The sequence below is a fragment of the Dicentrarchus labrax genome, unplaced genomic scaffold (genome assembly GCF_905237075.1).
Source record: "Dicentrarchus labrax unplaced genomic scaffold, dlabrax2021, whole genome shotgun sequence".
NCBI lineage: Eukaryota > Metazoa > Chordata > Actinopteri > Moronidae > Dicentrarchus > Dicentrarchus labrax.
In genome coordinates this window covers 5,110,157-5,123,074 of record NW_026136717.1, presented here as the reverse complement: position 1 = coordinate 5,123,074, position 12,918 = coordinate 5,110,157, and the positions used below count along the sequence as shown (strand labels likewise).

The following is a 12,918-nucleotide window of genomic DNA, read 5'->3' as shown; positions in this document are numbered from 1 at the left end:
AATTAATTAAAGTAATTAATACACACATATAATCCATACATAAATACACACATATATTTGACTCCGCCCGGAAGTGTGAATGAATGACGTCATGCAGACGGAGGAAACAGAAGTCGACAGCTAAGATGGCGGAGGAGCAGCAGGAATCATCACAGGGAGAGATGGAGGGTGAGAGAAACAGTCACAACACAAAATACTCTACAAACAGCGCGGTCCTTTCCCTTGCAAGTGAAGCCCGCGTCCATGCGAGTGTCCGCTCGCCGTCCCAGCCGCTGCCCTCTCCGGGATACAGCGGCCGACGTGCAGCGATGAGGGGGAGACAGAGGCCAGAGCTTGTTGGCTAACGTTAGCTAGCTACCATTGCTACACAAAGAAAAAACGCTTGTTTAGTTACAGACAGGGCAACAGTTCAGTGACAGTTGCAGAGTTTTTGACTTTGGGAAATGTTTAAAGTATAGGCTTAGTTGTGTAGACGGGACATTGTATTTTTGGTTGCTAAAACGACGTTATTCGGCGTGACTGCAATTTGTTTTGTTTTCGCACAGGTCGAGCTAGCCAAGTGTAGCTGACTGACGTTAGCTGGTGTTGTGGATTAACTTGTTTTCATGTTATCTGCTGACAACCGACTGAATGCGTCTGTGGTTGCTGGTAGTGTCGGAAAGAGAAACTGTAGAGTCGTGAATTTGTTAATCTTGTTTTAATTTACTTACATTTTTAATGCACACCGCTTTGATTCCTCTTTTATTTACGTGAGTGAAATGTTTCACCACCCAGAGCAACTCGCCTGTCGATTTTTATTGTAAAGAAGACAAACGAATAAACAAACAGATCGATATACCTGATTCGATACAGTTACTTTAATAAAGTGCAACTGGATGTGCTAACCTCCTCTGACACCACGGAAGCATTTCTGTGCACGTTGTTCAGCCACCTGGTTTGTGTACCCGAAACAGTACAACCACATTGTGTGCATGCAAAATGCACAGATTTTGTTTGTCTTTGCAAACGAACAACGCAGAATGATTACAGAAATAAGTGTTATAAACAGTATGAATCAAATAATTTTTTTAATCTGTGTGACATTGTGTCTTGTTTTTAATGGGAAAAGCTGGTGCATTGTGCGTGGATACTGTCACAAGATAATCCAGCTTGCATAGATGCATATGACACCTACACACTGTGCAGCGTGTTATCTAATAGTGTACTTTTTTGCTGTTTGCTACTGCATTTGCTGCATTGTAAATCTGCAGCACTGACCTTTCAGCATTCTAACAGATCAGTAGAAAACAGCAAAAGCAGTATCTCTGCTCATTCGCTAGTATGTAACAATGTGACTCTCCACTAAGGGATGTCAATTTTAACCGAAAATATTTTTTTAGTTAAGATGCCACATATTCCATTAAAGGAGTCCATCACTGACCAGGGCCAAGCTCTGCCATCATTGTGGCCTCTCAGTCTCTATTTTGAGTGTTTACTCCTGAAGCCTTTAATTATTCTGTCCTCTTTCTCTTACAGGAGTGAACTGCCTCGCATATGACGAGGCCATAATTGCTCAACAGGACAGAATTCAGCAGGAGGTGAGAATTCCCTTTTTATTGGCAAGGGCAATATTAATTATTTTAGGTAACATAAACAAAGATTACTTTTTTACTTTTTCCCCCCTCCCGCAGTGTCCCTCAACTGTCCCAAATTTTACTTCAAACTGTCCAAATTTAACACCTTCTAATTTTTTTTTTTTCATTTCTACATAATAAATATAGTTTAAACACTTTGTTTTTAGTAATAAGTATAACTTAATTTACTCACTCTGGTCCTCTATGGTTATTCCCTGCACTCTAATTAAAAAAAATTGAATCACCCCCAGTGTTTGGCCACAATCTGATTTTATTATTCTTTGATTAGTTACTGTTTCTTCATTCGATGCACCATTGCAAACTGCAGTGCAACTGTAAACCTGTTTCTGACGGTGATGTAAATTTACCTATGCACACTTTGAACATTATTATTATTTAGCCAAATAATCACAAGGTCACCACAGGGACACCATCTACAAAGGGAAGGAGAAAATCAAACAAACTATTTACATATAAGCAATAGGAACAACCTAATCCATCTGGAGAGAAAGACTGAAAAAAAATAAAATGTTCCCCACTCACCACACACAGGGGGTATGTGCACGGCGCAAGTGGAGAGGTAGAGCCCCCGGCACTGTTGGCAGAGCTGTTGCAGCATGCATGCTTGCCATTTCCCTGAACAAGTCACTACATATGTCTTTGTGTCCTAGGTGCTAGTTTTATTGTCCAATAAATATTTATTGTCCAGTGGGACAACAGGACATCCTTACTTTTGAATGCTGGTGTGGACACTCTGCGTATGCAGTTGTCTACACCAAATAAGATTCCCCAATGAATCACCTTTATATTATTTAATTAACAATTGTTTTTTTTCTTGACCTACTGATCTTTATTTCTAGAAAATAGAAAATTTAAGTAAAGCTTCCCAGTAATCAGTAGCATTGACTGTGACCTGTTAAGATAACTATGACTCCACAGCCATGACCTAATAATGAAATAATACATATCAAACATCAACAACATCATATCAAAATTGCAGTGGAAGTTCTGTATAATGTAATGTAAATAGCTAATTTTGTCAGTGAAAATTATAACCCATGTCAAGACTACAAGCACATCCCACAGCTAGTCACCCATGAGTTCTGTTGCTTACAGTGCATGCACTAATTTTAATTTCTTTGTGTGTGGCTGTCTAGATAGCCAACAGTAACCCTTTAGTGTCGGACAGACAGGACCTGTCAGTGCTGCAGAGGGAGTACGCTGATGATGACACGGTTTATCAGCTCAAGATCAAGGTCAGTCAAGCCACATCACCAGCTCTCTGGTTACAGCACCCGCATTAGGGTACATTTTGTCCACAGTCCAGGGTATCCTTATTTCCAGAACCACAGAACTGTCTGTTGTTTGCATATTCAAATACACTCTTTGCATTTGTTTTTGTATAATTCTTTTTTTGTTTTGTTGCAGGACCTATACAAAAAGTACTCGTACATTCGTAAGACGCGACCAGATGGGAACTGTTTCTACAGAGCCTTTGGCTTCGCACATCTCGAGTCCCTGCTAGATGACAGCAAAGAGCTTCAGAAGTGAGTGTCACATTGGCTGTTGTAGTAGCTATTGCTCTCTAGACTTACGTTAATAAAGTCTGTTTTGGCACAGGTTTGTTGTCTCGTGGCTATACTGGAGGCTGATTTGATGAACTTAAAATGTCAGCCGTAACATTCACAGGGTTGTTAAATATATGTTGGTTTTTTTTGTCTCTTCAGGTTCAAAGCAGTTGCATCTAAAAGTAAACTGGACCTGGTTAACGAGGGCTTCACTGAATTTACTATTGAAGACTTCCATAATACTGTGAGTTTGCACAAAAATACATGAACTGTTTATTGTTAACTGATGAATGGAAATGAGGACATTACAGAAGTAGTAAATATTATGACACTATTTTTTTTGTCTGTTTTACTGAACAGTGTATATAATAGGGTTTTTTAGCATTGCTTCTATAAAGTAGCTTTCATTGATTGCTTACTCTGATAAATAAACGCTATAGAGGCTTCAGTCTCACAGTGTGCACAGTATATCTTGTATCTTGTTGGATTAAGTGGATGGATTGAGTGTGTGATGTCTGTTTGAATTATGATACTAGAGTAAACTGTTATTTCCTTGTTGCCTTGCCGACTCTGAGTGGTCATCTGCCAGAGTACATGATGTATTTGGTCAGCTGGAGCAGAAAGACCCACCAGATTTGGCCAGTTGAATAGAAAGTTGGCAAGCCTGACACGTACATATCAATCTAATTATGTAAATAATATCTTTCTACCAAGTTCATGGACCTGATTGAACTGTGTGAGAAACAGCCGACACTGCAGGAGGTCCTGGGCTCCTTCAACGACCAGAACGTGTCAGACTATGTGGTCGTGTACCTGCGGCTGCTCACCTCAGGCTACCTGCAGCGAGAGCATAGCTTCTTTCAGCACTTCATAGAGGGAGGACGCTCTGTTAAGGAGTTCTGTCAGCAGGTGGGTTTTTTTTGTTGTTTTTTTTACACATTAATTACCTATTTAAACAGTCTGTAGTAAAGCATTTTTAATCGAAAAGATGGTCACCACCTTGAAAAGTTCACCAAACTAGAGATGGGTTGGTTTTAAGGGCATACTCGTACATATTGAAATATTGGGTCAGTATTTCTCACAGCCCCTTTCACAGATATGGTATTTTTCTTATTACCTGGTGCCTACTAGCCTGGCATCAACAGACTAATGCGAGCGATACAAACAATCAGAGCAACGAAACATGATGTAACGCCGGAAGACACATGCAAGTTGAGGCAGTGCTTCAAGCAGGAAAAAATTATTGGTCACGAACTTCCTCAAATAACAATTAAACAGTACACGAAAATGTTTCTCAAAACAGAAAATGGCAATGCAGTAACAGGATCTCCATTCATATTTGATCAGCACTGCCTAGTTTGACTATTTGTTCTGAGTTGGTGAGGATAGGCCTACATGTGACTTCAAATCTGGAACGCTGAATCCAAACCTGACCCATATGAAACAAACGGTTGTAATTAGGCCGACTGGATCCAAGGAAAGGTGGCCAGACAAATCTGCCAGAGCAAATGGCAAATCATGAGCTCGGCAGGTTGGTCATCTACACAACTTAACCTTGTGGTCTCCACAACCTGACCGCCAACAACTCTGTCAGAGATTCGGATCTGCTAATGTAGCCTGTTGGCCTCGGTTGGTAACATCACTCTTTGTAATACACAACCTCAGATTATGTTTGTTGACATTTTCAGACTGATCCTGAACCCTAGCAGTAATCTATCATATTCCACACAGTTCCCTCTCAATCATCAAAAGACTGTATACAACCTTTTTCACATTATGTAGTAGTACTCCCTAAGAACTGTAAACAGACTCTAATGTGTGAAATCAGCGGAGATGGCTTTTAACGGATGCCTTTAAAAAGGTTTTGCGTTTATAGTTTTACTTCTTCTAGTTATAAACTTTATTCTATATTGTTTATTCTGGCACTCATTTCATCCCTGACCAGTGCTTTGACTGGTAGGGAACATCTGTAGTGGAAGCTGACGCTTAAATCTCACCAGCTTCATTCAGTATGCCTTTAAGCAGCTGCTCCATTTAAGTTGATAGCTATTAAATCCTTTTGGCCCAGGGCAGCTCTAAAAAAGAAAAAATGCTTGTTTTTGTGTGCATATGAAGCCTTTGTTGCTTAAAAAGTATACACCATCAGCCACAATGTTCAATGTCTAACTATTTAAGTTCTGCTGTGAAAATAAACCCACACTTATTGTGCTTGTTAATTCTCTTTCAAGGAGGTAGAGCCTATGTCTAAAGAAAGTGACCACATTCACATCATCGCCTTAGCCCAGGCCCTAAACGTATCCATCCTGGTGGAGTACATGGATAGAGGCGAGGGAGGAACAGTCAATCACCACGTCTTCCCTGAAGGCGGCGACCCACGCATCTTCCTCCTCTATAGACCTGGCCATTACGACATCTTGTACAAATAACACTCCCGGCCACAGCTCACCTCATCCTCCTCCTGCTGTACTCTACAGCAGCGGGTTCGAAAAATTACTTCAGCAGCCACGTTGATGAAGCATACATCTGTGTATGAGATTACACTCATGTATTTGAAAAAAATAAAAGATAAAATCACATTACATGCCTCCTTTACCCCTCTCCCCGAGTTTACCCTCAGTCATCACAAAATGGTTAATTAAAAAAAATCTTTGGAAGCATAGAAGTGACTCCAGGCATTTAGAGTTGTACAGGTTTTTTTCTTTTGTGGTTGTAAATGTTATCTACTTGCTCTATGTTGGATTCTTTTCCTTTGTTACACTGCGTTTCATTGAGTTTTATTAAAGGGATTTACATCTTATTTCTCGTCATGTTTTTTTAAATCTTTTTAATGTGGTTCAATTTAGGGCCACAACAAATGGTCATTTACAGTTTACAGTTACATACACTCAAGGTGACATCTTCAAATAGCTCATGTTGTCCAACCAGTAGTCCAAAGCCCAAAGATCTTCAACCACTGAATCAAAAACAAGGAAAAGCAGAGAATTATCACATCTGAGAAAGCTCACGGCCTACGACTGTTTAGCTTGTGTAGTGATTATTGGTTATTGAAATTTTTAACATTCTGCCAATTCATTAAACACTTTTGAGAACACTTAGCTGTAAATATATTCATTTACACTGTGAGGCAGTAAGGAATATCCTAAATCATGTAGGTCCTTTACAGTGTACCTGCTGTATAGTAAAGCCTTAAACAAATTAACAATGGCAGTGTTGCAATGAAATAAATACCAAATATAACTCTGTTTATGGATATAAAGTTAGATTTTATCTATCTGCTGGATAGCTTGAGAATTTTACAATAGTTATTGATCCCTGGGTAAAATTCCTGACAATATTACCTCATAATTGTTTTTCATTTTTTATTATTAAGATCAAATCTCCAAAGTAATAAATGTATTGAAGTAGAGGTATAAAGTAATAGAAATGGAAATGCTAAAGTACAAGTAACTCGTACAGTGGTTGAGTGAATGTACTATTCCACCACTGATCAAGAGTTACAGGAAATTAGGATTTAGATTACCTATATATAATGTATGATACATTTAAAAGGTTTATTCTGCTCCTAGTTTTGTTATGTAAATCACAGTTAACTTTTTATTAAGTAATTCAGCATTACTTTGGGTTTGTAAGACAAACAAAAATGATATTTCCTCCACACATAAAATAGTCATGTGAGTAGGACGGAGCATTAGGGCCAGACTAAGAGAAAAAAAATATTTATTTTTGGGGGAAATTACGAGAATAAAGTCATAATATTAGGTCTACGAGAAAAAAGTCATATTACGAGAATAAAGTCATAATATTAGGTCTACAAGAATAAAGTCGTAACATTACGAGAAAAAAGTCGTAATATTACAAGTAGAAATTCGTAATATTGCGAGAATAAAGTCATAATATTACCAGAATAAAGTAGTTATCTTATGAGAACTGTCAGCCTGTTGGCTCAGCCAGCAAAACTGTTATAAAATGTTTAACGACAAAATGATCAATACGTTAGTTTACCTGTTGACTGTACGGTACGACAGACAAACAGCGGCTGCTGATATTGATTGTTACACACATAAAATACTGGGAGGCTGCAAAGTGGAGAAAAAACATAAAGGGTAAAGTTTGGCCTGAGGGTGACGCCATGTTGTTACAAAAATCCAAAAGATTTATCCTCTGGAAACTTGTCACGAATCTCTAAAGAAAGAAAGAAATTGATGGTTTAAATACATATTTTATTTGTATATTACTAAACTGTTATTTTCTATACAGTATCTAAGGATCCAAATCTTCCACAAAAAATGTTTTATTTGAGAAAATAAAATCATGCTAAACAGAGTTTATAAGAGTAAGAAGATATCAACACATATATTCAGAAACCACCACCACAACTTACCACATCTGTAAAACACAAACTATATGCAAATTTGAATGACGTGCAGCGGTTCATAAGATGTATAAAAACTTCTTCCAGCTTCCTGTCATTGACCTTGGGTCACAACCACCCTTTGGCCACATGACCTTTCTTTCAATGCATTGCCTAACTGTCACAAATGTTTTTGTGCACTCTTTTCAATTCAAGCATAAAAACCTGAGCTACCGGCTGAGCCTTTCCCTTAAACAAATATGGGACGGACTGATAGGCTTGGAGCTTGTCTTACGGAACAAAGAACCATGAGCATCTGACATTTTACTGAAAGGTCAAGATGCAACAGCTTAAAAAAAAATGTTGGAAGCATTGCATGAAACAGCTAGGTCACTGCAGTGCATATTCCTATCCGCCAGTCGAGGAGTCAGCACACAGCAGTCGACAATGCCAGGGCACCCCTTCGGTGGCAGGGGCAGCAGCTGCGGTGGTCAGACTCAGCCGGTCAGGTGATGAGTCACTGAATCCTTCTAAGCACAGCAGCAACAAGGGCAGTCAGCTCCAGCTGACCAGTCCAATAGTCATGGCACTAATGTTGTAAAATGAACCAGGACACCTCGGGATTGTCCTTTTTTTGGGGGGTGTTTTGCTGTTTACATTATTTTTCATCTGTGGTCCATATGACCTTCTAGTGTGAACAGGTCACAGTCCTGAAGTGACACACATGAAAAATGTTGATCTACAGTGAGGTAAAGTTCACATGGATTCTGATATGACTCTTCACACTGAGGTTGCAATGCAAAAAAAATCTGACCTGTATCTTATTTGGACCACATATTATACAAATTGCCTAAATCAGAAAATATCAGATTCCATGTGATTTGTGCTGTTTACACTGTCTATATGAGCAAAGAAAAAAAAAACACAGGTCTGTGCCTCTTGTGCCTGCTGTGTGAACAGAGCCTAAATGCTGTACACTAGCAAACTGTCTTAACTAAAGACATATAATACATTGTCTCCAGTTACTAAGAATCTTGATAGAATATACTGTAATGGCTACTGGATAGGGCTGCACAACAATTATCAGGACAGATAAATTATTGGCCGATAAAGGAAAAGATTATCGGCATAATTAAATTAGAGCCGATAACATTCGTAATGTTCATAATTATATCATGAATTCTTATGCAAAACGATTCATACTGCCCAAGTATGTAAATTTTTTTTAATGAACTATACGAGAAAAAGTAATGTAACATTTGAAGAATCAGAACTGCTGTTTGTTGTTGCTGTGTTAACAATAGTGAGGTTATGAACTTCTTTTTAAAATGATCGGTTATCTTATCAGCATCGATAATCTACCCCAAAAATACAGAAAAAAAGTGACAGGTCTTCCCATGGCTTCCATAATACTCTCAGATGCTGCTTCTTGTTGATCATGTGACCTGTGAAACGGATGTTAGAGTAACAACACTGACTGAAAACCGTAACAGCAAGTGAAACTGTGATAACTTTAACGACTATAACAAACCACAGTCTTTGCAGTAAAAACGTTACTCAAGTACTTGAGTAAATATACTTAGTTACTTCCCACCACTGAGCATAATAGAAGTGTACTGAATTCACTACAGGAATAGCCTACAGCTGATAGACATGCGCAGTCGCGTCATTGCTGCTTGATCAAAGATCGTCGTTTACAACAACAAACGCTATCTCAGGGCGACAATTACCCGCTGCTGCTGCTGCCACATAATACGGGCGGAGTGAGAGCTCTTCCGCTGAGCAGAGTGAGGACGAGCGGAGTGGCGGAGCGAAAATGTCTCCGTTTTCAAAGTCGTTGACATTGTCAGGCAGGAGAATAGTTGCAGCTTGTGTACGGCATCACTCCTCTCTTACAAGTACGTTTAAACCAATAAATATTGTCCAATGTTAGATATCTACACTGACACGAATGTTCTTGTATTGTAACTGCTAGTAACACATGGCTGTGTCACTGTAGTCAGCTAGTGAGCCAGCTACACTGGGTTAGCTACAAGCTACCGAATAGATACCGAAAAGTGATTTAGTCAGGTCTTATTTAACTTAACTTCAACTGCAGTTCTGTGCAAGTCTGGGGCGGATAAATAATAGAAACACAACAATAACACAATACAGTTCAACAAACTGGAGCGTCTAAAATGACCGTACAGTTGAATCACCACCTCTCTACAACGGTTTAACATGAGCACTGAACATTATAACCTTCAAGGACGGAAGTGTTATTGCAGCACTGTTATAAGACTGCATTAGTTCAGGTGCACACTGAGTGGGTGCTGTTTGTTTCCATGAGCAATGTGAAAGAATAATAACTTAAAATCACAATTAAAGTTTGTCAGCTGGTTAGATTCCCCATCAAGGACCTAAGAAAAGATCTTAAATCATATGATATATGGAAAGGACCTTTTTTATATAAATAATGACACATTAAAGGGACAGATTTCACATTACATATTGAGTCCCTCAATATATGACAGAACTACTAAGGTTAGTGGTATCTATGTTTCACTGTTCAGTTACTGTCCCTTATTAATAACCCATCTGTCTGTGTTTTCTGCAGCTGAGCTGATTGAAAACATGGATAAGAAAGCAACCTGGGACCGTTTCTACACTGAGAGCAGCAGTGGGTCAACCACCTTTAAAAACTTTGAGTGGTTCTTCGGCTTTGACGCTGTCCGAGACTTCATCATGCCCTTTTTGCAGACCAAGTCCCACCCAGATTCACTACTCAGAGTCCTGGATATGGGCTGCGGCACTTCTGCTTTAGGGCCCTGTATTTACAGACACTCTCCTCTCCCGGTTCGGGTCACGTGTGCTGACATTTCCCCCGTCGCTGTGCGACTAATGCAGGAACACGTCCGAGCCAAAGCCATTCAACCTCACAATCCTTCTTCTCAGCTTGAGTTTGTGGAGCTGGACTGCACACAGCTTCACAAGCACTATTCTCCTACCAGTGTGGACCTCATAGTTGACAAAGGCACCACAGACGCCTTGTTGAGGTCTAAGGAAGGGAAAGGGAAGGCCGGGCTGGTGCTGAAGCAGTGTTTGAAGGTGTTGCGGAGCTCAGGATCTCTGCTCCAGTTCTCAGACGAGGACCCTGATGCCAGGCTGCTGTGGCTGGAGACTGAGGCACAGGAGCAGGGGGTGATGGCAGCGGATGTTGGGGTGCAGGAGGTCGGGGTGCTGAGGGGAGTGTGTTACTACTGCTACCAAGTGACTCCTCGCAGTGTCGTAATATCAAATGAGTAAATTATTAAAACATGATTGTAAAAAATGATTGTGGTTTATTTTCTACTCAATCATTGTTGTCATTATGTTTCTTTGTTCTATATATGTCAGCTCCAAGACGAGAGAAATGATGTGCATACATGTGTATACAAGTCTCACATACACACACAGCTCAGGTATGCCGCTGTTGTAGTCTGTGTGAATGAATGTGTGTGTGATGAATCAACACACATTAACTGAAAATCAATTTTTAGGGTTGGAAGTGCCAAGATGTGCCAGTCCTTCACTCTCTCTCATTACTTGTTATGTATTGCCATCTAGTGGCCAGCAGACTCTCTCATCCAGCATTCCAAAATGCAGAATTCACGTATCTTTTCTGTGAGAGGTAGTTCACTGTTATTCCCTTCATATCATATTTAAGGAGGCTGAGTTCAGTGGACTGCAAAATAAGAAAACACAGTTAGAAACATTTATAGAAGACTGATGCCAGTTATCCTTTTACTTATTTTGTTCATATTTTTTTGTGTCTTTCAGAAATCTATCATTTTGCTGTCTGTAGTTTGCAACTTGATTCAATATTTGCTCTTTTCCATATCTGCAGATCATTTTGTGCCCCATTTGTTGTCAAACTACCAGCAGTAACCTATCATTGGCAAATTTTATGTGACACATACATGGAAAACATACCTGCAGCATAACCCTCACTCACACAAACCCAGTCCAAATTCTATGTGAAGTGTCTTTGAGTTCCTAGAAAAGTGCTCTATAAATAAAATTTATTATTATTATTATTATAAATTCTGAAAAAACAAAACGTCAACAAAAAGCAACATTAACTGTGCACTGTGCCTGCCAACTAGTTGTCCAAAAATAATTGTAGCACTTTTTTTTTTATTAAAGAGCAACATCCAGGTTGTAATTTTATGTGTAAATTTATGTGTAAATGATCATTTCAAACGTTTGTGCTTTTAAAGGTCAAAAAGTAGGTGTTTTTCAGGTAGTGATACATTATTTTATCTAGCATTAGCTCTAAATGTGTTCTATATCAATCAGATATTTCCACTTACATGAAGAAGGACGGCAAAATATTATAATGAGTATGAGTCACTGGCTATGACTGTAACATTGATATATAAAATAGGTCAAAACATATATGCCGATATTATTTAATGTGACAGTTTTTTTGCCTTCTGATATAAAGTTTTGACATTCCTAGGTCAGACTGCCCGCATAATGCACATATTCCCTGATCAAGGACAGAATTTCTGAGTTTTGGATCCTCCACTTGTTAACATATTTAGACACACTTTTGCCTGATATAACACAGTCAGTGATATGACTGAATGATGCTTTTAGAGGTCAGATCAAAGGTCCGAAGCAGCACATGGTGTGAAGTATGGAGTCTGAAGTGCATCATATAGTCTCTTAAGCGTCAGCCCTCATGACAGACATAATTGTTAAAGTGTTGTGTCCCGCTTGCCAAGTGGGTGCATGAGGAGTTGTGACCAGAAGGAACAAACAATTTCTTTGACAACGATCTCAATTTAATGGTTTCAGTTTTAACTATTAGATGATGTTGTATTCTGCTTGAAAAAACCCAAGTCAGAATAAGGATTTAATGTAACCACTTTAATGAAGTATTCTCTCTTAAATCTTGTCCTTGAATAAAAGCTCTTGAATTTGCATTTATAAACACTGGTGACAGCACCAAATAAAACCACAGCTAGGTTGGATGTCTTTGTTTTTGTGAGTGTGCAGGTGGTCTGGCAGTTAGACATAATGCGTGGGAACTCATTGTCCTCTGTCTTGTGAGTTGATCAGAAACTATGTTCATAAAGCTTTTAAATAAAAGTGTTTGCACCCCGTCCTGATGGGGTGTTACTGCCACCTGATGAGTCCAAATGTATAAGAAATGAATGTGACCATGTTAACTACAATGGTGAATGTGGTAAACATGCCAGCTAAACATCAGCATGGATTGTCAGTGTGAGCATGTTGGCATGCTGACGTAGATGCCCCTGTGCCTAGCCGCTAACTTGGCTGCAAACTCTTACACTTGTCAACACATCTTCAGTAGTGTTCTTTTGTGTTGTCCATAACTTTACTGATTATATGTGAATTA

At 39.1% G+C, this 12,918-nt stretch overlaps 2 protein-coding genes across 2 annotated transcripts; both read left to right on the top strand.

Annotated features, from left to right (window-relative positions):
- Nucleotides 1-63: 63 nt before the first annotated feature.
- otub1b (OTU deubiquitinase, ubiquitin aldehyde binding 1b) lies at nt 64-5,978 on the top strand. Its single transcript, XM_051428471.1, has 7 exons — nt 64-168; nt 1,516-1,577; nt 2,771-2,869; nt 3,042-3,160; nt 3,341-3,425; nt 3,896-4,090; nt 5,410-5,978. The coding sequence occupies exons 1-7, from the start codon at nt 84-86 to the stop codon at nt 5,605-5,607; spliced, it is 843 nt and encodes a 280-aa protein (XP_051284431.1). The 5' UTR covers nt 64-83; the 3' UTR covers nt 5,608-5,978.
- A 3,273-nt stretch (nt 5,979-9,251) lies between these two features.
- On the top strand, nt 9,252-10,845 carry cskmt (citrate synthase lysine methyltransferase). Its single transcript, XM_051428472.1, has 2 exons — nt 9,252-9,430; nt 10,129-10,845. The coding sequence occupies exons 1-2, from the start codon at nt 9,349-9,351 to the stop codon at nt 10,815-10,817; spliced, it is 771 nt and encodes a 256-aa protein (XP_051284432.1). The 5' UTR covers nt 9,252-9,348; the 3' UTR covers nt 10,818-10,845.
- Nucleotides 10,846-12,918: the final 2,073 nt, after the last annotated feature.